Source organism: Coenobita brevimanus, chromosome 108, assembly GCF_032717465.1.
Source record: "Coenobita brevimanus isolate Jiangsu-jjx chromosome 108, ASM3271746v2, whole genome shotgun sequence".
Classification (NCBI taxonomy): domain Eukaryota; kingdom Metazoa; phylum Arthropoda; class Malacostraca; order Decapoda; family Coenobitidae; genus Coenobita; species Coenobita brevimanus.
Window position 1 is genome coordinate 9,742,746 of NC_137061.1, and position 23,152 is coordinate 9,765,897.

Consider the following 23,152-nt stretch of genomic DNA (forward strand, 5'->3'; position numbering starts at 1 on the left):
TCTCGGCCCTCACGAAGGTCTTCCCTCTGTGATACTCTTTCAACCCTCCCCAGTGTGACTCACCCCAGTAAGCCACAGTGAATCCTATTACTCGCGCGGAGTGCCCGACGCCCATAGACGGGACCGTATCCCAACAGTGACCGCCCTCCCCAGTGTTACTCGCTCCCTTACGGAACTGCAATCCCCAGTGTGATCCTCCCCAGTGTCCGCGTCCCTCCCCCGTCCCGCTTTCCCCAGTATACTCCCCCTCCCCAGACCCTCCACCCTCCCTCTCCCATAACGGTTAGTGCAAGGTAGTGTGTACATCCGTCCCCTGTACCGCACTACCGCGTGTGTAGAATAAGGTTAGCTAGGATACTATCCAGGCCATTCTGATGTATTATATTATCTAGGAACTCGTGCCTGTCAAGCGGACACCTAGACTTCGGGGTCAGGCTATATAATCGTCTCAGGCGGTACACACCTGTCGTACCTAGCGCCAGGCATTATATAGCCTCTCCCCTATAAAGTGTGTAAGGACTAAGCTTAGCTAGGGCTTCGTAACTGTCACGCGGATACATTGTATTAGCTAGGATCTCGTAACTGTGACGCGGATACCTAGAGTTAAGGACCGGAGATATAGCCTACTGTTATACGCATTAGAGAGAGGATACACCATGTATTGTCTGACATCCCTGTGTAGCCTTGCTTGTAACACTGTGTATTAGGAAGGTGTAATTCCATGTAAAGGGTAAGACTTGCTGAACTAGGTAGAGAGTAATATTATTGTATCTGATATTTTGAGTCACTGCAGTCCCTTTGTTTCGATCATAGAACCTTGTGTGTATTTGCCTTGTGATAATATATAAGTGTGCTATTGACCCGTGGTGTTTGTATTTTCGTTCCTTGCTGACACTGACCCGGTCAGGAATAAGGAACCCAGAACCGCACCGTGTCTGGAACCGAGGAGTCGGGACCCAGAACACGCTGCATAACAGGCGCTGAAGTGGTCATGGCGTATAAGTGATCTTGACATAGAATTGGTCTTGGCATTAAAATGATTTTGACGTACGTTGGGGAGGTCTTACCGTAGAAGTGATCTTCGCGTAGAATTGGTCTGGGCGTTGAAGTGGTCTTGGCACTGAAGTAGTATTTTAACGCTGACGTCGCTTGGTGATGAAATGACTTGGCAATAAAGCGGCGTGGCGATGAACTGGCTTGATTAGTCAGAAAGGCTTGACCTAGGAAGAGAGGAAAGGTCAGCATCAATGGGAGGTCCTCAAACTACCACCTTCTTTAGAGGGAAAATAAAGGCTGGAAGAAACACAGAAATATCAAGAAGAAAGGTAGGACAGAAGAGAAGAGGAAAGTAAAGAGTCTTGAAAAAGATTGGTGACAAAATGACCCCATTAGCCGCCTCTTACGACCAGCAGAGTCTTTTTGATAGAGTTTTTAGATAAAATCGCCTGCAAGGTACAAGATAATTGAACTGAAACGTTTATTGTTGTAAAAGGTACAGAGTGCTAATACAGGAAGGTGGTGGATCTTGCCACAGGATAAAACATCCCCAAGCATCGGCTTGAAAGGTGTTCTAGGAGACATATTAACTAATGTAAATAATATACACAATGATCCCTTCCGTTTAAGGGCTATGTACAGTAGCCTAATGTACGCATTTGTAGGTTACTTTACATTATTTTAGGTGCAATAGTAAAGAACCCAGCATCCTTGTGCTACAGTAACACCTGCAAATGATGAAGATTAAATAGTTCGTTGTAAGAACAGAAAATGTATGAGTATATTAGCTTGAGGTCCATTATCTGTTCTGCAAATTCGTGTACGCTTATCTGCTTTTGACAGATCTTATCTAATTGACATTTACTACGATCAAAACAAACATATACATATAAAACTATAATGCTCCTCAACCTTTCGACATTTAAAAAAATCAGATTATTTTTTTCTATTACAGCAAGTGAGCTAACGGAAAATATTTCTTTATGAGTATTGATAAATGCAAATAGTGTTTTTCTTCTTAGATGAAATGTATAATATATATTCTGGTTTGACTACCAAGTCTCGTGACTGGAAATAAATTCGCTGTGAAAATCTGGGTTCTGTCATTTGGGGGGTTTCCAAGTATCCTATTTTTGCACATGATTATACTCATATATTCTGCATAATTTAATTAAGCAAATAAAAATGCCAAACAATTATATAAAATGGGTATGTCTTATATTTTAGCCAATGTTTGGTGCGGAAGTACATGTCTTGAATGGAGATGGCGGGAGTGGAATGTAATGTGCCAAATAGAAAATTTTACGTGTGATAAAATGAGATTAGGCTGTTTATCAGAAAGATCAGATATAGATATGTTCACTTAAATAATGGTTTTTTAAAATATATGAAAAATGTACATCTTAACTGGTAAAAATTATGTAAAATAGAGAACGTGTTTTGTTGAACGTGGCAACGTTGGAAGAAGGTGCGCACCACAGAGGACCCTGGGACTGTAATGGTGGGCGCGTGAGTTTGAACACCCTGAAAATGCCACACAATAACCCGGGTAAGTCGCGTTCTGTGGTTTGGTAATTAACTAGAGTAGGGACCTGTCATGTAGCTAAGGGATGGCTGAAGATGGCTATAAGGTTGGGGGACGGAATTCTCTGAAAATGTGGGGAAAATGGCTGAATAAAGTGGCCCTCCACCCATGTAAACACCACCGAAAATAGCGATAATCAATGAAAACAAACCCAGAAATACTCGTCTATCGGGGCCCATGTGGAGTCAATTAGTGATTATTTGATGTTAGCTTATTCTGTTCATCATATACTTGGTGGCTAGTGAGTGAATAAGGTGCCAAGTCCCCCCTGAGGCGGTAAAATAGGGATGATATGGAGTGGTCTTGCCGAGGTGCTAGCTCGGCCGAGTGGGGGCGCGTCTTCTAACTAGGACGATGGACTCTTGTTAGTATTTTTGGCATTTGTTTCAATGTTTTATGGTATATCTGGCATATTGAAGCCTGGGGAGCATTTTACCAATCATTTGTATGTTTCCTGAGGGCCTTGTCCATGTGTCATGATCCAGGAAACAAATGTGCAGTGTGAAACTTTGTTTTTATTTGCAGTATGAACAAAATTGTTTTTGCTTCAATTATTTGTTAGACCTTGAATGCTGGTAGTGCTCAGTCTTCCCCTGTGTACTTCTGTAGCCCTTTCTGAACAGTTTATTGCTGGTAGTTTAACAAAAATATACCAAAATGGAAAGGCAGGATATACTATTGAAGTTGTTTTGGTTAACTGCTTTAAACACATGAATTTTCATTTTCCATCAGTAATGATGTACTGGCTCAATTATTGTCATCAGTCAGTAGTATGGTCTTGCTTTAGTCTTCTGGTCATTTTAATTACCATAACTTTCCCTATGCACAACAAGCATCAGTTTTAGTATTAATTCTACCCTGCATTTTCAGTGTATTTTTATTATTTTGCTCTTTCCTTCCCATCCATCAGCAGTAACATTCTCTTTGCATGCTGGAGCTTGTATTGATTCAGAAAGATACAGTAAAAAAAATAAAAATTAGAAGAAAGGAAAAAAACTGCAGGGAAGTTGTGTAGAGTATTTATAGACTACTGTATATCCCAAATTGATAGACTTATCCAAATTTTCAGTTAATATTCAGAATGCTGTGTTTGTTGGTTACAGATTATAGCTTACAGCTATCTGAACTTTTTAATAACATGTTACTAATGAAGATTTCTTGCAGTTGCAACATAATGAACTTTCAGCACTTTAAAAATTAGGAGTGACACCTAGAGAACAACTGTTGATGATAAACCATACTTGTTTTTTTTTATTATTATTATTTATTGCTACCTTCAGATGAACTAATTGTCTTTAAAGAGAGGTCTTAGATTTTCAAGGAGTTATGGTGCCTGTTTCAATATGAATGTCCTGTCCAAGGTTTAACCCATTCACTCTGATGATGTGTTGTTTATTATTTGCTTTATGGTGGCAGACAATTGTATTCAGTTTTATATTTCTCCAGTTGGTATAGATTTAGCTTTCAATATCACTTAAAGATGAGAGGCCATTCCTAAATTGAGTACAGTAAAATCATTTGTCAGTAGAGTAACAAGAATACTGTAATCCCTTGATTGTCTGACATAATAGAGCCAAAGGCATGTCATGATAGTGGCTCTGTCTGGATAGTGTTTTTTTTTTTTGTTATATTAGTGCTCTGTACCTTTTGCAGCAATAAATATTTCAGTTCAGTTCAATTCTCCCCTGACCCCACTTTGTACATACGGTACCCTAACTTTGAAAGCCAATGTAAAAGCCCACTACAGTACATTGTACAACACTTATTCATGGTGTTTTACACTATTCTGTCTGGCCAAGCAGACCTGTAAACAACAGCCAAGCAATATTTATGGTCAACCAGACCCTTCAGCCACAGGCAAGCAATCACCATGGCTCAAAAAAAAAAAAAAAAAGAGAGAGAGAGAGAGAGATCCAACTGGGCGAATATCTTCACGCGGCCATAGTTCCACCCAGATGCAGGCATTTTGTCCAGATAAAATGCAAAAATGTGTGAATAATGGTTTTGAACAGCCAGATCACAGCATCTGGATAATGCATGGTCCTGAGAGTGGCTGTCTTGATAATTGAGGGATTACTGTAGAGTATAATGGAACAAAACATCATTGGATTAAAGGGATTAACAAAATGGTTTGGAGGTAGCAAGAGTATAATATAAATGATGTAGAGTGGCCTCATGTCCAACGTGCATTTCTTTAGTACCGTAGTAATCGCATTTAGGCCTAGTACGGTAGGCATTCAGAATAGTCAGGGGAAAAAAATAGTGTGGTACAAAACTTACCTTAGTATTGCATGCTTCCACAGATGTGCATGAAATCTAATGAGTTTTAAAGGAGGGGGTGAGGTTCATTAGGCTATTCTGAGAAGTGTCACAGCCATTGAGAACATGCTTTGGCCATGTGTGGTGATGTCACTCAGCATCAGTCTCCTTGTCCTTGCCAGCTTGCTAACACTTTAATAGCGTATTGGACAGTACCGTTACTTTTTTCTCTCTCTCTCTCCATTAATAAATACTACCTGCTTTTTATTCATCATGTCAGACAGCAATATTATGCATTTATCTCTCAGTGTTTACAACATTCTAGGGATTTTCGTGCCTTAGAGTCTTGTCTAATTTAAATAATTTTCCCCATAAGGTTTATTGATTGTCCAGTACAGAATTAGTCCAGTACAGCAGTGCCGTCAGATCTAATTACATTACTGGATGAGAGGCCACTGTATTTAGGTTGGAAGGGCTTAAGATATCAGGGAAACTGTGTGGATGAAAAATGCATTAGCCTATGTAGAATCCAAGCCTTTTTTTTTTTTTTTTTTTTTTTTTTTTTGAGCCACTAAAATCCTGCATAAAATCCACTTTTAACCCTTGCAAGTCATAGCATACTGTACTCTCTTAACTGTCTCAGTATTTTTTTTATTTTATTATTATTTTTTTTTTTTTGTATGTGTCCAACTCTGGGCATAGGCTTCACAGCCTGCACTGAAGGCCCAGTAGTTTTCCTACATACATGCACCTCTACATGTCCATGTCACATGTATGTGAGGGTAGGCCTATATACACACTCTGGTGAATGAAATTGCAAGACATTAGCTGGAATTCTATACTGTACTAAAAATTTCCATGTCATGGGAGGATTATTGCTAACTATTTGTGATGTAAGGGCTTCTGTGGCTCACTCGCAGCTGAATAAAAGCAACTGATGCCAGCTTGAATAAAATGTCAGAAAATGCAGCCATAAAAAGTTTTTTAAGATGGTAACATGGTAACGGCTTATTTTGCTGTCCTTTTGAGATCACCTCCCAAGCTAAATGTAGGTTAAGAAAAATTGAAAGAATTGTCATTGTAACCTAATCATACTGGAGGAAGGGCTACTCCATCATATCTTTGGACAGATTTATTGTTTTACATATTTTTGCTCTCCATTTAATTGTATTTGCCTTGGATTAGACTTTTGTGGACAAGAGAGGTGAGATATAGCCAGAGTAATATAACTTTTGTTGGCCTTTTTGAATATGAGAGGTGCTACTGTCTTTGAAAAAAAAAAATAATAATAATTAGGAGAGTGCAAGTAGCCATAACAAAAAATTTCATCAGTATGAGAGGACTTTCTTAAGCTGAAAAACATCATCTAGAGACAGCAAGATTAAAATGGAAAAGAATGTAGATCAGACTGCAGGGGTTAAGTAAAGCTTAATTAGCAGAAAATACAGGGTAGAAAACATGTCTGATAGTATGGATTTGAAAGGACACTTGTAAACATGGCAGAAGGTAACATTTTCTAGACATTAAAGCAGTCTCACAAAATACCAAAGTGCCATACAAATGTGCCCTAACAAACTAACTTAACGTAGACTCAATGTATATACATACATTTAAACAAGGCCAGATCAAGGCCAAATTTTTTAGAAGAGAAGACCCATTATAGCTCATCCAAGTTACAGTAATATAAAGTACGGTACAGTAGTTTAAATATATTGTGCACTTTCCAACCTGATGAAGATCCTTAATCCTTTTCAGTTCGGTTGATGGCCAGTTATGCACAGATTGAAGGGTTCATTTGATTGCCTACCAAGGAAAGTTGTTCCTGCCTCATAACTAAGGCTAATCAAATTGGATATGTGTGCAACCATGACTTAGTAAAGCACACCCTCATTTTGCATTGGTGATGTCTTGGAAAAAATCCATCACATGACATATAATCATTTATCGAGTCAATTATATTTGGGTACAAAGGGATAGATTTTTGGCTTAGGGTTACCCACCCAACAAAGTCTAAAAACAAGTTTCCAACTCACCTGTGATGATTTCCAGGTCATCTGAGCTGGTAATTATTTAACTTCACTTGCTGCTTGAACTGCAACACCAGACTACAGTATTATTCCATCACTAACACTTACACACCTGATAGTGACCAAATTCAAAGGTCATCCTGGAGCAAACAAATGATGGTAGGCTTGTGTGTCGACGATCGTATATGCAGGGGCTATTCAACTACTGTACTCTAGAAGTAGGGCCAAATTTTGAAACTCAGATTAACATAAGGGCCATAAGTTACTTTACCTGTATCTTTTCTCTCTGTCGAAACATACACAGAAAGAAACGAGAAATTCATACATCATTTGTATTTACATTTTCCGCTAAATACAGTGGCCGCAACAGAAATCTTGACATAATATGTGCAATGGAAATCTTGACACATGATTGTGTATCAAGTTTAACCCGTGGAGTGCGCTGTTACCTTTTTATTTCCCACTCTGTGGTGGGCAAAAAATGAAAAAAAAAGTTAGTTTTTGTTTTTTATAAACTTGCAGAAAAACATCCAGGGCATCATCTGGTTTAAAAAAAAAAAAAATCCGTCTTTGTGTAGCACCATGCATGAGTTTGCATAGGGGTGTAGTGAAAAAATTTTAAAAAAGTTTAGTTTTTGTTTATTATAAACTTGAAGATAAACATCCAGGGCATCATCTGGTGAAAAATAAAAAATCTCTCTCCATCTTCACATAGCGCCAAGCATAAGTTTGCGTAGGGGTAGAGTAGTTAATGGTTATGCGTGGCCACTGAAAGGCTAGCATAGCCTGAGCTGTGACTTGCAGCGTGACACTACCCAGCCTGAGCTGTGGCTCACATTCCTCATGTTAAAATTGTGCGAGAGGCATTCCATTCACCTGGTGAAACTGATTGTACGCCTTGCAGCTTGATATACCCTCGCATTCCCGCTCAATGAGCAGGAACTGGTAGTGATGCTCTGGTCATCTCCCAGGAAGGATGGAATGTTTGAATGCTCTAGAGCAAGCTTTCCCTCAGTTTCCTCTGTTTCCCTTCCACTCTAGTTTTACTCCTGTTTGCCAGAATGGGATGAAAGAAGTTGACGATTGAAGAAAAGACATGTGCCTTGCTGCTGCTTGAACGGGAAAATATTGTGGTTAATGTGGCACATCAGAAAGGCATTTCAAGGCAAGCTGTTTATGACCTCAAGCATGCTGCCGGTGCCCTCCCTTCAGGTGCTGTTCCCAAGAGGGAGAGAGGCACTGGTTACAAGAAGAAGACTTCTGTGAGGACTGACAAGGTTGTGCAGCTTGAAGTATTGGCAAATTTATCTGTAACAGCTGCAGAACTGAAGAAAAGGTTCCCAGATTTGCCGAAGAACATTGCAATTCGGACCATTTAGCACAGGCTGAATCATGATCTTAGCTTACCTGCATGTCGTGTTGCCAAGAAACCAGTGGTTATGGAAGCCATGAAGAAAAAAGATTGCTTTTTGTAAGAAGTACATTTATTTCACATCAGAGCAGTGGATGAAAGTAATGTTTTCAGATGAATCAACATTCAGGCTGGTCAGGGATTCCTCTAAAGTGGTATGTCACCCCATGAGAGTGTTGAGGTATTACCACAGGTATACCGTGAAAACTGTGAAGCTCCCGGAAAGTGTCATGGTTTGGGGGGCTTTCACTGGTAATAAGGGAAGGGGTGGGCTGTATTTCTTACCAAAGAATGCGGTAATGAATGGGAAGCGGTATCTGGATGTGCCGAAGGAAGGTTTGCTGCCATTTTATCCTGTTCAGCAATGTGATTTTTTTATGCATGATGAAGTGCCAACCCACAGGGCAAAAATGGTTTGAAAGTGGTTGCAAGTCAATGGGACTGAGGTCCTAGAGTGGCCAAGTAACTTGCTTGACCTCAATCCCATTGAAAATTCTTGGAACAAGATGAAGAAGATTGTTAGACATGCCCCTCGAATGTGAAGAACATTGAGGAATCTCTGAAGAGGATTTGGTGCACTATGGACAAGGAATACTTTGTTAATCAGGTTGATTCCTTTGTGTCCAGGCTGAGAAAAGTTTTGCTTGCCAGGGACAATATAACTAAGTACTGATGTAAGTGTGCAAATAAATGTATTCATGTAGTACTGTACATTTTTTGTTTTATTTCCCATATTATTGAGTTTGTCAAGATTTCTATTATGGGCTTTATTCATAACCAAAAAGAAAAATGCAAAACTGTCTGTTTTATGCATGTTTATTTGTTTATTCATTCTTCTGCGTCGGTCAAAAAAAAAAAAAAAGGACACAAGGACTGGATTTGGCCTGTGAGCCGCCAGTTGAATAACCCTGGTATAAGCAATAATAGCGATTGTACAGTGACCAGTGGGGCTTCATACAGGATTATAATGATCATACAAGTAAAACGCTTATTGTATGTTGATAAATGGCCCTAACTTTTCGTCATTATATAGATGATTCATTGCATACTGGTTCACCATATCAAGGGTCTGTTGTATGTGACCCAGTTTCATCAGACAATAGCATTCCTGTTTTAAGAGAAATGCTTGACATGTTTGTTTTATTATGAAGTCCTCAGTAGATTACTGATTAATTGTCTATAATGCTGATTTGTCCTTTCCCTTCACAGCACCAGTCATGTGGAAAACATTGTGGTGTTTTGGAACAACACAACATGCAACGAGGCCTGACTCTGTTACAGAATAAATGGCCAGCATTTCTGTTCCCGATTAATCCCTTCAGTAAAATGTAACGAATTTCTGTCTAGCTATGGAGTACCAGTAAAAGTGTTAATGTTTTGTAGGGTAGACAAGAGTACAAGTTGTCCCCCAAAACAAATAATAACATGATGGTTTAGTATTAAGATCCCCCATTGATCTTGAGTTTTTCAGCATGCAGTAGTTTACTGTCCAGTATCAGTATTTTTTTTTTTTTTTTACATAGTAGTAGATAGACTGACTTATATGTAATATGCTGTACCAGATGCACATCTATAAAGAAAAAGAAAAATGCAAGTGGTAATGCCTGTGAGATGGAGTCATGATTCTGGAGTCTTGAATGGTGAATAAATTGATCTGTTTCACTGGGCATGCTGTTGATCAGTTCTTCTTTGGTTACTTCCCCCCCCCTCCTCCCCCCCCCTTTTTTTTCTTTCTTTCTTTTCTGGACCAACATCACCCCATTCTTGCTGAGAAAAAAGTTAGGTTAATGTTGATGCACTACATGTTGTGCCTTTGTTTCAGACAAGGATGTAGGTGAGGGGGGTAACACGGTTTTCATCGACGCCTCCACTTTAGGAGAGCTGTCAAGTCAGTTGCTCTCACAAGATTTAGAGTCATTCGGACTCACCAACATCCAGGCAGCTGACTTTGAAGCTCTACAGGAAGCAGCTGAAACCCATGTATGCCACTTAAGTTGATGGATATATTTGCATGATTCAATTATTTTGGCACTGTACACTCTTCTTCCACCTCACTGGGCATTTTATACCTTTCTTCCACCCCACTGGGCATTTTCTCATTAGCTATAGGGATAGCACAGTCAGCATTATCTGTGTCGATCCTGCATCATTCACATTATTCATCTTATGCTCACACCTGCACAGATGAGTGCAGGTACCAACAGGTGAGTTTCTATTGAAGTGGCATTTATTAACCACCCTGTATTTTAGGTACTGCCCAACAGTTGCAGTATATTTAGGAGAGTGAAACTTCTCCCTGTGAAAGGCTGTATCTTTACCCTGAGGATGTCATACTGAATCAGAATACTGTTTGTAAATACGGCAGCATCTAGTATGTAACAAATAACAGTGTCTGCAGGTTGAAGATGTTAACAGGTTGATAATTATAGGCTGATCTGTGCTAAGTAAAATTGTATGGTGGTATTTAATTTAATTTATCATTTTTTTTTTTTTTTCCCCCCAGTCCAATAAAGTACAGTAAACACTCAGTTATCTGGCATAAGCCCTACACCTGTTAGCAAAACGCCAAATATTGCATAGTGCCCCCCTATCGGCTCAATATTTGGCGACAAGCAGGATGTTGCATTATTATCTGCCTTAGCCTTCTATCTTAAAAACTTTCCCATGATTAAAAGATGAAAATTAAGCATAAAATACAATAAAGTTAAGATAAAATACTGTAATATTAATAATACAGTGCTGGTTGGCTTCTGCTTATGAGCTGGTTGATACAACTCAACACCAAATTTTGCATAGAACTGCCGGTTACATCCCGTTTTGGCACCAAGTATTGCATAATTTTGCCAGATATTGCTTTAATAGAGCCGAGTCAGCAGAGCTGCATATAGCGTTGGGCCGGATATTGTTGCAGTGGATACTTCAGAGTTTACTGTAATTTTAATATTATACCTATCTCCAGGTTATCTCATAAGCTTGTAAGAACATTTTAAACGGGGGAATTGAGAGCCTTCATTTATTCCTTCACTACAGATGTCTCCCCAGAACTGAATAAAATCATCTTGAGATAGCAAATATAAATCAGTAGAATATGTTCCCATGCTGGAGGGATGAAGGGATAGTACTGATGGTCATCTGTCTTAATTGAAATTCAGAATATGGAAGTGCTAGGTTGTGAGTGCATACAGCTGACAGTAGGTGTTGGATCATTAATCTGTTGGCTGCTAATGACTTAACTTTGCATTTTCTTTTCTTTAGTCCTAACTAATTTTACCATGCGCAGGAGAAATGTAGTACACCAGAAATGTTAAAAGCTATCGAAATTTATTTTTTGGTCCAGGGTAATTATTTTGTTTATTTTCTTATTTATTTATTTATTTTTTTTAGTGCTGCTCTTGGGTGCCTGCCCTTTCCCCTCTTCTTTCCTTCTTTCCATTCTTCCTTCTTTCCTCTTTTGTCTGTCTGTCTTTCTTTCCTCTTCCTTCTGTCTACGGTGACTCAACACTGGGTGACAAGCCAAATGGTTTCTTGTAGCCTGCACCAGGAAACCATTTACTATGCTGGGTGGTAACCATATAACCAAATTTTGGCGTCTGGTGGTTTGGTGGGTAATTAGGGCCCTCCAATCAGATTGAGCCAATGCAGGTTTATATCCAAGAGGTGGTTGGGGCTTATTGCACACATAATGCTACTCAGGGATGAGTGAGGCTGTTCACTCTCATCCTAAATGTGAGGACCATCTTGCCTAGCCCCAGGCTCCTACACTTCTTATGGGGCAACACTGGATTACATGAATGAATGAATGAATGAACTACAGTCAATGCATGTCACTGCAGCCCAAGGGCTAAATTCTGTATGACTTCATATTTTACTCAAGCCCTGCAGCCTGAACATATACTGTGTATGTCATTCTTGCTGCAACTAGACAGTATTATTCAGCTTAGAAGAGCACTGTGGTAGTGTAAGAGAATAAACACTGTGTCTAACCCCTCCATTTTAAAAAGTCTGTCATAAGCTAATTAACTTCAGTTGAAGTTACCAAGAATAATAGCTACCAGTATAGGTAAAAGTGTACAACATGATTCAGTGGGTTAATCCCCCCCCCCCTTTTTTTTTTTTTTTTTTTTTCCAAGCGACTGTTTTGTAGAGTGAGAAATAGTCTGTAGTAGTCCTTTCACAACCAGGTTTCACTATTAACTCAGATTATGATCATCTGAAGGTAGTCAGAGTAAAATATAAAATACATTATCTTACTCGTCATTGTTATAAGGAGCTCATCTTTGTTGATTTATTATGATTATTTTTTGCAAAATAGTTATGCCCTTATTTAATTATAGAAAGAACTATTTTTTAGAACTTTGCTGCTACTTAAGATGCATATTAATCAGTTTGTTCCAATTAACAGTACAGGCAGGTCTCAATATACAAGTGGGATATGTGAATGGAGGACTGCTTAGATAGAGAAAACTCGTATAACGGAGTAAAAAATAGAATCATGAAAACTCGTATAATGGAGTACATAACTTCTGTCTGTCATTTGCCAGATGTCTTAATTCTGTAAGGGACGGCCACAAATTTCCTTCATGTTGTGCTGTCCCCCTCCATTTCACTGCCCTCCTCCCAGCTTACACCCCCCTTTCTCATAATTATTCCTATCCATTCCATCCCTCCATCTCATCCTTGGCCTCCACCTCACTGACATACACTCTCCTTGTTAGTCTCTCACTCTCCATTCTTCACTCTTATCGCCGAATTGGGGTCTAAGTTGCCTGTTCTCGTATCAGCAATTTCTCACATGGTGGATGCACTTATAACGGGACTAACCTATACAGTAATTGTTGTCGGCAAGGGGTATTGTTATTTTAGAACATATCCCATAATTATAACAAGAACTGCCTGTACATGCTATATTGTACCCGAACTGCATTTCGTTGTTTGATTGGGATAGACTTTAGCCGATAGGTGTTTGAAATGCATGAGTGTTGATGTTCACGTCTGTTGAATGTAGTCAGGATTCCAGGGGCCTGAGTTAGAGTACGGTACACAAAAATGGGCATACTTTTGGTTAGTTTCTCCTTGTACCCTGTTTTTCTTTTTCTTCTTCCTGAAACCTACCTCACTGAATCTTCCGGTGGGAAAAGAGATCAGGATGATGATAATGATATGCAGTAATTTATTGAATCTACTGCAGGTGGTGGACACAGGTGGGGTGCTGATCTCAGATGGGGTGACAGTGGGCAAGTTTGTGGAGGTTGCTGGGGGTGGAGAGGGAGGGGTGGAGGAGACCCAGCCCCTCCACCACCACCACCAACCCATGGAGGTGGACACACTGGCAGAACATGCACAGGTTATAGGTGAGTTCAGTGACATTATTTGTCAACAGTTTGTATGGATGCATTAACCCGTACCATCCCAGGCATTTTTGCAATTTTATACCCACCCAATCCCGGACCAAAAACAGAACAAAATTTTATTGCATAAAACAAAAGGATATATAAATCAAGGAAAAGCAAAAAAAAGTACTCCTTATAGGAGAAATAAGTGCAGGATGGCCATCCATCGTGTTTCTAGCCCAGTTTCCCAAGCCGTGAGCTACGTTTTCCCACCCAGCTGGGCGGGATGAGAGAGAACGGGGGAGGAAAATGGGGGAATCCCTGTTCTCAATATCCTTCTCCACTGGCTCATATTTCTCCCCAGAAGAGTCGTCCAGGTCTTCCTCCTCTATAGAATCACTAAATGAAGGGATAGAGGGTCCATGTGACAGTTTCAACTGCCTCCTCCAGCCCAATGAGGTGGAAAAATGGCGTGTCTTCTGCGAGATTCTAATGCTGTGTTGGATAGTGGCACACTGATGTCACCCAGCCATGCAGAACCAAACTCAGTGCTACAAGTGCTTGTGCACAATGTTGCCAATATATTAAGCTACTCCTTAGCAAAAAATTAGCTAGACTGAAGCAGTTAAAGATGCACTACAGCGCTCGAATTTTGCTGTCGGCACCGTCACGTTGCTGGGATTACTCGAGACGTTTTGTACTGTCGGCGCCATTCTGACGGCGGGATTGTATGGGTTAAGTCATTTTACCATCATCCACTCACTTGATATGGTGTTGCCTACCTCTCTTTGTCAGTCCTCCTCCTTTCCTGCTTCTCCCTTTACTTTCTGTTACTCTTTATTACTCCTCGTCCCACTTCATTTGGCACTGCTCTGGGAGACAAGCCTAATGGTTTTGTCTAACCCAGGAAACCATTTGCAGTGCTGTGTGATAACCATATAACCAGATTATGTGGTGAAGTGGAGCCTGCTATGGTGCCCCTGTTAACTGGATGGAGAGAGACAAACGAAGCATCTGTCCAGGAACCAAACCTCCACACTCTTCCCCACACCTTGCTGTGATGTGGCACTGTCAGCTGCAAGGGAACATCATTTCATTGCCTGGGAGAGACATTTGGGGCAGTTGCTTGCCTGTGGTTAACGGATGTGCTCGGCCAGACAGTGTGGGGTTGATCACCAACAACAACTCAGACTATTTTGGCACTGACATGGAGCCTACTTATGATGGAATGAAACAGTTACAACATCCATCCTGGAGCTGTACCTCATATTTCCCCACATCTCGCCATGGGGAAGGACCATGGTTCAGCCTTGATGAGGTCACTGTATGCCACCAGGGGATGCTAGTTCCTTGCATGGTGTATGTACCGTGCTGTAAGAAAGCCCCACAGAAGCAGATGCTAGCATGTGGTTGACAGGTCTGCTCGACCAGACAGGTTGTAGTTAAACACTAAAAACTCAGGCAGTTGTACTGGAGAGGGACACTTGTATATGGTGGCGCTGTTATAGCCAAGCTGCTCTGTTGCCTACATAAACAGAAATCCCTCAGCTCCCTGTCCCCCTGAAAGAAGGATGGTGAGCTGCAGGAGGAGGACAACTGCAGTCATATTTCACTAAGTTCCTGTTCAGATGAGCTTGGGGTTACAAGTTTTACTATTACTCAGTTTACCACAGGTTGATTTGTTCAGTTGTGGGAAAGTCTTGAATCCAAAAAGTATTGAAGTTTATCTCAATTTACTCAATTGACAGCTTAGATTCCCCTCATCTAAATATTTGTATTATGCCTGTTTGAAATACCTTAATGCATCCATGACAGCAAGAGAGTTAAAGCATAATGCCATATATTTTCTTCTCGTGTGAGATAGGTTGCCTTGTAATTGAAGTGGATTGTGTATAATGATACTTAACAGAGGTGTATATGGTTGTGTTCAGGTGAAGGCAAAGTACACTGAAATTAGCACAGCACCATGACATATTACTTGAGGACCCACAAAGCTATCAGTCTTCATCACAGCTCAGGCTTACGGGAGATTAATTTTACTTTACCAGGCGAGATGGACATGGGCAGTGAGTATATTGGCATGGGTGGTGATGACCTTGGTGGAGGTGGAGACGTACCCAGCACTGCAGCACTCTTGGCAGCTGTGTCTTCCGCAGCTGATTCCTCCTCACAGCTTGTCACGGAGAACACACAAGTTATCAAGAGCAACCTGGGACAGTTTGTAGTGTTACAGCAAAATCAGGTAAGGCATACCATTTACAAGGAGTCTTTGTTATAAGTACCCTCATCGACACTCTTGTTTTGTGTTTAGGTCCACAGTAAATTTAACAAAAATTGTGAAAGTGGATGTGATAGAAAGTGTTAATATGGTTTAGCCATATGGAGAGGAACGTGAATGAAAGACTGACTAGGAAAGTGTATGTGAGTGAGGCGGAGAGGGATAGAAGGAAACTAAGGATCAGATGGAGGGATGTGGTGGAGAGATATATAAGAGAGAGGGGAAGGAGTTTCAGGGAAAGCAGCTAAATGGCAAAGGACAGGGCAACATGGAGGTGATTTGTTTGTGACCACCCCTTATGGGAATGGATGTCTGGCAGTAAATAGATAAAATTGAATTACTACCTGTGAAATTAATTTGCCAGTTTCTCTAGATTTACAGTAGGAAGTACATGTAAAGTATTTTGATGTTTTAGCACTGCTCTCATCCCGTATTAATAATGAGAACTGTCCGTATATTATCACACTTGTCGGAGAGTATGCCCGGTATATGGAAGTAGTGCAAGTGTTATCTTATTCTTGCAGGAGGAACTTTGAAATAACCATCACTGCACTCAAATCATTAATCCTTCATCTCCCATATCCTTCGAGTACACTCTTATGACCCATCACCACCCCCTCTTACAATAACAGCTCATCCCACTTCTTTTTTTTTTTTTTTTTTCCCCCACCCATGGCACTTTCATTCATTGATAAACTTTCTGTGCAACCTTACAAAATGCATTTTCACACCATACAACGGCTGCTCAGAAAGTGTTTGACCTTAGGCTCAGAACAAAAAAATAGCTTACCTGACGAGCTAGGACACTAATCCCCCTCAAGGTAGGCCTCATCTGACTTGACACATGTAGCCCAGCGTTCTTTCCATTGCCTGAAACATTTTTCAAAGTCAATTTTTGGTATCTCCTGCAGGTGGTTCATCACATTCATCATGATCTCTTCTCTCGTCTCAGATCAGGAACCCTTCAGTGGAGTTTTGAGTTTGGGAATAACCAAATGTCACACGGAGCCATGTCTGGTGAGTAGGGAGTCTTCCGGACCTGAGGGATGTTGTGCTTGGTCAAAAGTTCCTGAATCAGTTGAGAAGAATGGGCAGGGGCATTGTCATGGTTAAGTTACCAACTTGCCTTTCCAAAGGTCTGGTCTCTTCCTCCGAACTGCTTCACGAAGACGACCGATAACATCAAAGTAGTAATGTTTGTTAACAGTCAGACCTTATGCGTATTCATGATGCACAACACCATGGTAGTCAGAAAAAAACGCAACATGTGAGTGCATTTCACCTTGCTGTAGGCCTTTTTTTTTTTTTTTTTTTTTTTTTTTTTTCCCCTGAGCCGACCCTGCATACCTTTACTGGGATGACTGTGCTTTGGTTTCTGGGTCGTTCGTGTACAACCAAGTCTCATCTCCAGTGATAACAGTCTTCAGAAAGTCTGGATCATGATTTGCACACTCCAGTATGTCTTGAACAATGTTCATTCGGGAGAAAAGATGACGTTTGCAACGAATCACCTGCAGGAGATACCAAAAATTGACTGAAAAATGTTTCAGGCTGTGGGATGAACGCGGGGCTATGTGTCACTCAGTAGGGGCCCTTTGAGGGGGTTAGTGTTCTAGCTCAACAGGTTTGCTAATTATTTTTTTATAGCTTAATGTTGGATACTTTCTGAACAGACCTTGTATGCTTTGATATCACAGCCTTACCACCCACCAACATTCTAGCCCATTCCCTTGCTCACCGTTTCATATTGCGATGCAGGTCACAGTTGATGAAAGCGCTTGCTTTATCCATATACGGTATTTCAGCGATGCTACAGTTACAGTATATTTAAGGCTGGTCAGAAAACATCATTTGCTGTTTTCACCAGTACCGGTATGGTGAGTTAAAATGCACCCCAGCCATGACTGTTTATACTTCCAGTGCCTCCGATGTTTGGATAATGAGGATGATGAAGCAGTGTACAGCCATGACTTTTTATACTTCCAGTGCATCCATGTTTGGATAATGAGGGTGATGAAGCAGAGTGTACTAAAACTCACTTCATGATATTGAAATAAAATCTCTTTAATCTTTTTTTCTTGTAGGCCAATTCAGTGCCACTAGGATCAGTTGGGAACCGCATCATAACAGCAGGAGGGCAGGTGGTGACGACAGTGTCAGGTCTAGGAGGCAGTGGCAGCAAGCCAGTCATGGTTAACACAGCACAGATTGGCACATCCAGGCACCATGTAGTCTCCCAGTCCACACCACAAACACAACAGGTAATGGCTGCAATGCCCATTTCTCATGCATTGTACATTAAGGTTGTCTTATATGAACATCCATTTTATGAGAATTCATTGTTACAGGTTTGATGAGTAAGTCCTTTCTGTAACAAATTCTGGTATAGCAGATACTTCATTGGATTTAACAAATGCCACAAAGCCCACCAAAGTTTTGCCAGCTGAAATGAACACTGGTTATTAAATGGGACACAGTGGGTTGCAGTACATGTGTTTCCTACCCATTTTACTCCACTCTAGCTTGAAATTGCCCTCTCCCCATTGTGATTGCAGAGTTGGAATAACAGCTACAGTAATACCTCGATATACGATACCCCTAGATGCGATACCCTGGTTTAGCAATGGAGGTACAAATACCACCAAATCCCGTTACCCGACGGCAGAGCCCTGGTTTAATGATGGGCCCTCTGACGTCGCATCCACAGGCGACAGGCCGAAATTTTGGATCACATTCCTTCCCGCAGCCAGCTGAGCCCACCTGCCTCCCAGGATGCGCAGAAATGCTCGCACAAGCTCCACAGCCATCGATCATGCCGCACTCACCCTTATCATTCTTCTTGCACCGGCCATCTCAGAGTGTGGAACTCTCTTACGCTCACCCATCACACATCGTATTGCTCCACCAACATTATGCAAGCTGCTATTGTAGTGCATTGTAACTGTGTTTGAGCAGTGCCGTGAGTAGAGCAGTGATACTAATTGTGCGTGGAGTATGATGTTGTGTGAATTGGCTTAAATAAGTGTGAAAAAGTCTAGTAAGGGTGTTGCATGTGGTGGGGCTACAGGTGGTGCTAATGGAGGCCCTAGTCGTGGTGGTAAGCAGCCTGCTAGTGGTGGTGCTGGTGATGTTCCCGCGAAGCATGTGCGTAAGACTGTCACTAGAGGTAAAACTAGACATTCTTAAGCGCCACGACAAAGGCGAAGGTGCGTTTGCTATCGCATCAGCTCTCCACATGGCCCAGTCGACCGTCTCCACCACCATCAAGAAGGAGACCATTAAGGTTGCTGCTGGGAAGTTGCAACCTTATCCGCCTCCTGTATCACCCGCCAGCGAGAGCCTGTGATGGAGGAGCTGGAGTGGATGCTGTGCACATGGGTGGAGGATCAGAACCAGCGCAAGGCACCCATGAGCCAGGCAGTTATATGCAGCAAGGCTCTCTCACTATGGGATGAAATAAAGGTGAGGCGAGACCTTTAAGGCGAGCCATGGGTGGCTTGACCAGTTCAGGAGGCGAGCAAACCTCCACCACGTATGTACGGTGAGGTGGCGAGTGCAGAGACGGTGGCGGCGGCAATGTTTCCTGATAAACTTAAACACATCATCACGGAGGGTAGCTACAGTGCGAAGCTGGCCTTGAATTTTGACAAGACTGGCCTCTTTTGGGAGAGAATGTCCCCCAAGACATATCTTGCAACGGAGGAAAAGTCTACACCAGGATTCAAACCCTCGAAGGACTAGCTGACACTGCTGCTGGGGGGCAACCCTGAGGACGACCTCAAGTTGAAGCTGCTCCTTGTCTACCACTCCAAGAACCCCAGGGCTCTGGTGGGGTATGTTAAGAAGAACCTTGGGGTTATCTGGAAGACAAACAAGAAGGCCTGGCTGATTTCCGATATCTGTTCGTCATATTTCCACTTGTACCTCTCGTATGCTTAAGAGGTATGCCTCGCGGGAGAATTTGGCGAACAGATCTCTCATGGTGGTAGACAACGCACCTAGGCACCCTCCTGCGATGAAGGAATGGGTCAGCAATATAGAGGTGGTGGTCCTGCCCCCAACGCCACATCCTTGTTGCAGCCGATGGACCAAAGGGTGATCACTGCTTTTAAAGCTTTTACCTGCGCTGCACTGTGCAGCAGTTGTTAAGGGCCTGTGACAGTGATGACAAGACAACAGTGCGGCAATTCTGGAAGGGCTGCGACATACACCTTGCCTTAGAGCAGGGGTTCTCAACCTTTTTAATCTTATGTACCCCTTGAAGTCTTTCAGTATTGGTCACGTACCCCTTACCCACAATGCAGCATCAGGAAGGGTAAAAAGAAATGCATGGTTTATTGACTTAGTTTATTAAGTTTAAATTGTGTTATATATGTGGAGCAGACAAACTTTTCAATTAATGTATGTCACTATGAGGTAGTGTTGATAGGAACAAGTTACTGTCATAGGGAAACACTATGTGACTGGCTGCTAGCATGCAATACATTTACTAAAACAGAACTATAACAGACAGTTTTCCATCATTGTGACAGTGAACTAGTGCTGCTTGCAGCTAGTTGCAACTTGTAACTAGTAACAGTGATAGGTAAGTCAGTGTGTGTGTGAATAGCATAAAAATAATAATAAAACAGTACTAAATCAGACACATTTTTCCAATAACTGTGACTGTGAGGTAGTGGTGCTATATACAGCTTATAACTAGTTACTCATGGGGAAATTACTGTGTGCGTGACTAGCGTCACTAGCATGAAAAAATTAACAAAATAGAATTAAGGCTTTGTGTTCCACTGACTGCGAACTAATGCTGATTGTTAAGCCTCGCAACTGTTATTAGTAACTAGTTACTTACTCATAGGGAAGTCAGTGTGTGTGACTGCATTAAAATACAAGTATATACTAATTCAGTGAGATGGTTGGGCCTGTTTCTTTGCTGCCAACAAGTCAATCCTCGGCACAGTCTTTGAGAGAGCCACTCTTATGTCGTCTTTGACTGCAAGACGTGAACGTAACTTGTTTTTAATCAAGCACAGTGCTGAGAATCCCTGCTCACAGCGGTATGTAGAAGGAAACCATTACCAGTTATTATGGCTGCAGTGCAGGCACATGTCTTCGTAGCCGCAAGCAAAATCCGTGGCAACTTAAACGAGGAAAAAAAATCAGACTACAAATACACTGGAAACCTAAGGGTGAGGGTAGTGAGGGAAGGGTGGTGAGTGGGTGACAGTGAGAGGCGAACAGTGCGTCTCACTTTGGTACCTGCTCGTTACGCGTGAGGAGTTACGTGATCGATAGAAAAGGAGCAAGGGTGACTACTGTATTATGGGTTTGCAAGGTTGTGTGGCAAGTGTAGTCCAAGAGAGCTTTCTCTCAAATGACATAACTCCAAGAGTTTCCTTGTTAACGTTGTCACTTAGTGTCCTGGTTCTAGTGGAGGACACATCTAGCCTAGCACATGTAGGCCACTTTCTACAAACAGTTTTGAAGTTATTCAAAACCGAAGTATTGTGATAAACCTGTCACGTACCCCCAAAATTCCTCTCACGTACCCCTGGGGGTATGCGTACCCCAGGTTGAGAACCCCTGCCTTAGAGCATATCACTGCAGCGTGGCATGAGGTTAGCCAGGCCACCATGAACAGTGTGTGGTGGGAGCTGTGGCCAGAGTGCTTCCACTCCTTCAGTGGCTTCCCTGAGGGCGTAGGATCTCTGCGTTTGCGCCAGGACATTGTGCAGTTATCACATGAGGCAGGCCTTGGGGAGCTCGACAAGGATGACGTGGAGGATGTTCTCGAGAGCCATAGGGAGGAGCTCAGCAACGAGGAGCTCCTCAATATGGAGATCCAGCTGCCGCACCAGGAGGCAGAGGAGGAGGAGGTCATCCCTGAAGTGCAAGCTCTGAATATAACCATCCTGAGGGAGATGCTAACAAAGCTGGAAGAGATAATTGAGCTTATGCTTACACACGACCCCCTCCCAGGACGAAGCAGGGATGCAACTGATCAACTTGAGGAGGGGATGAAAGTGTACAGGACGATGCTGGAGTAGAAGAAGAGGGTGACCAGGCAGACTACAATCACAGCCTTCTTCAGGCAGACCTTCACCATGGAAAGCTGATGACAGGGAGAGGTGGATCTCCCATTTCATCAGCCCTCGGAACTAGTTCCTGACCATCCCCCTTTGCTGAACTTTTCCAGTGTTCCAGTAACACAGAGAGTAGGCCAGCATGCTCTCAAATACAAGTTTCTCTAACTGTCCACACCAGTCTACATGCACAGTACACACTACATTCCTTTTTATTTAAAAAAAAAAAAAAAAAAAAATAGAGCACCCAAACCATGCCTCAGAGTTCCCAGGGGAGGGAAGGGGACCACCATCCACCCCTCTCCCGGTGACGACTCAGAAAAATGCCTGGAACCACTGTCTGACTCACTTCTTCATTTCTGCTACATTCGCGGCCTTTCCTCTTTCTCTCTGTCGAACATCACCTCTCCTTCTCTAAACCTCACCTTCTCTTCCTTACCAAGACTCAGCTGTCTGAGGTAACTGACACCAAATCCTTTTCTGAATCCTCCTACTTTCTCTATTCTCCTTTCAAAGCCAAAGGTGGATGTTGTGTATATGTACGCAGCGACCTATCTTGCTCTCATGTTCCTGAACTTGATTCTTCTGAATTCTCTACTCTCTGGCTTCGGCTCTCCTGTCATTCTCTGACTAATTATATCTGTGCTGTTTACTTATCTCCTAATTCTACTGACTATCAAAAATTCTCGACTCTCTCACTTCTACGATGGAACACATTCTATTCATTTCTCCTTTCTCTGATATCTCCATTCTAGGTGATTTAAATGTTCACCACCGCCTTTGGCTCTCCTCTCCTTTCACTGATCCACCTGGTGAACAAGCCTATATCTTTTCTATCCTTAACGACCTATACTCAGTTTTTTTTACTGAGGCAAAGATGCACTTGACAGGTCGGTAATGATTGGCTAAATGCAACATGTCTGAATACCATTTACTAACCCAAATTTCCCCCTCAGATATATTTTGTCAGTTCATAATGCTAATGAGTAAAGAGATTATGGAGTGATGTTTCATTCAGCCAATCATCACCAATCTGTCAAGTGCATCTTCACCTCGATAAAAAAAACTGAGTATAGAGCAGTTTGTACAGCACCCTACCTGTATCCCTGACTGCCTTGGAGAGAGCTCCAACCTACTTGACCTCTTCCTTACAACTAATCCTTCTGCTTACGGTGTTAATCTTTTC

The 23,152-nt window shown here is 41.9% G+C and overlaps 1 protein-coding gene across 1 annotated transcript in view; it reads left to right on the forward strand.

Annotated features, from left to right (window-relative positions):
* Positions 1-2,484: 2,484 nt before the first annotated feature.
* LOC145416881 (protein lin-54 homolog) overlaps positions 2,485-23,152 on the forward strand; it is a 102,174-nt gene continuing 81,506 nt past the window's right edge. Inside the window, exons 1-6 of the mRNA XM_080285747.1 lie at positions 2,485-2,545; positions 2,824-2,945; positions 10,101-10,258; positions 13,467-13,629; positions 15,657-15,850; positions 17,971-18,147. Coding sequence (XP_080141873.1) covers positions 2,936-2,945; positions 10,101-10,258; positions 13,467-13,629; positions 15,657-15,850; positions 17,971-18,147 — 702 coding nt within the window. The 5' untranslated portion in view covers positions 2,485-2,545; positions 2,824-2,935. The remainder of the gene's footprint in view (positions 2,546-2,823; positions 2,946-10,100; positions 10,259-13,466; positions 13,630-15,656; positions 15,851-17,970; positions 18,148-23,152) is intronic.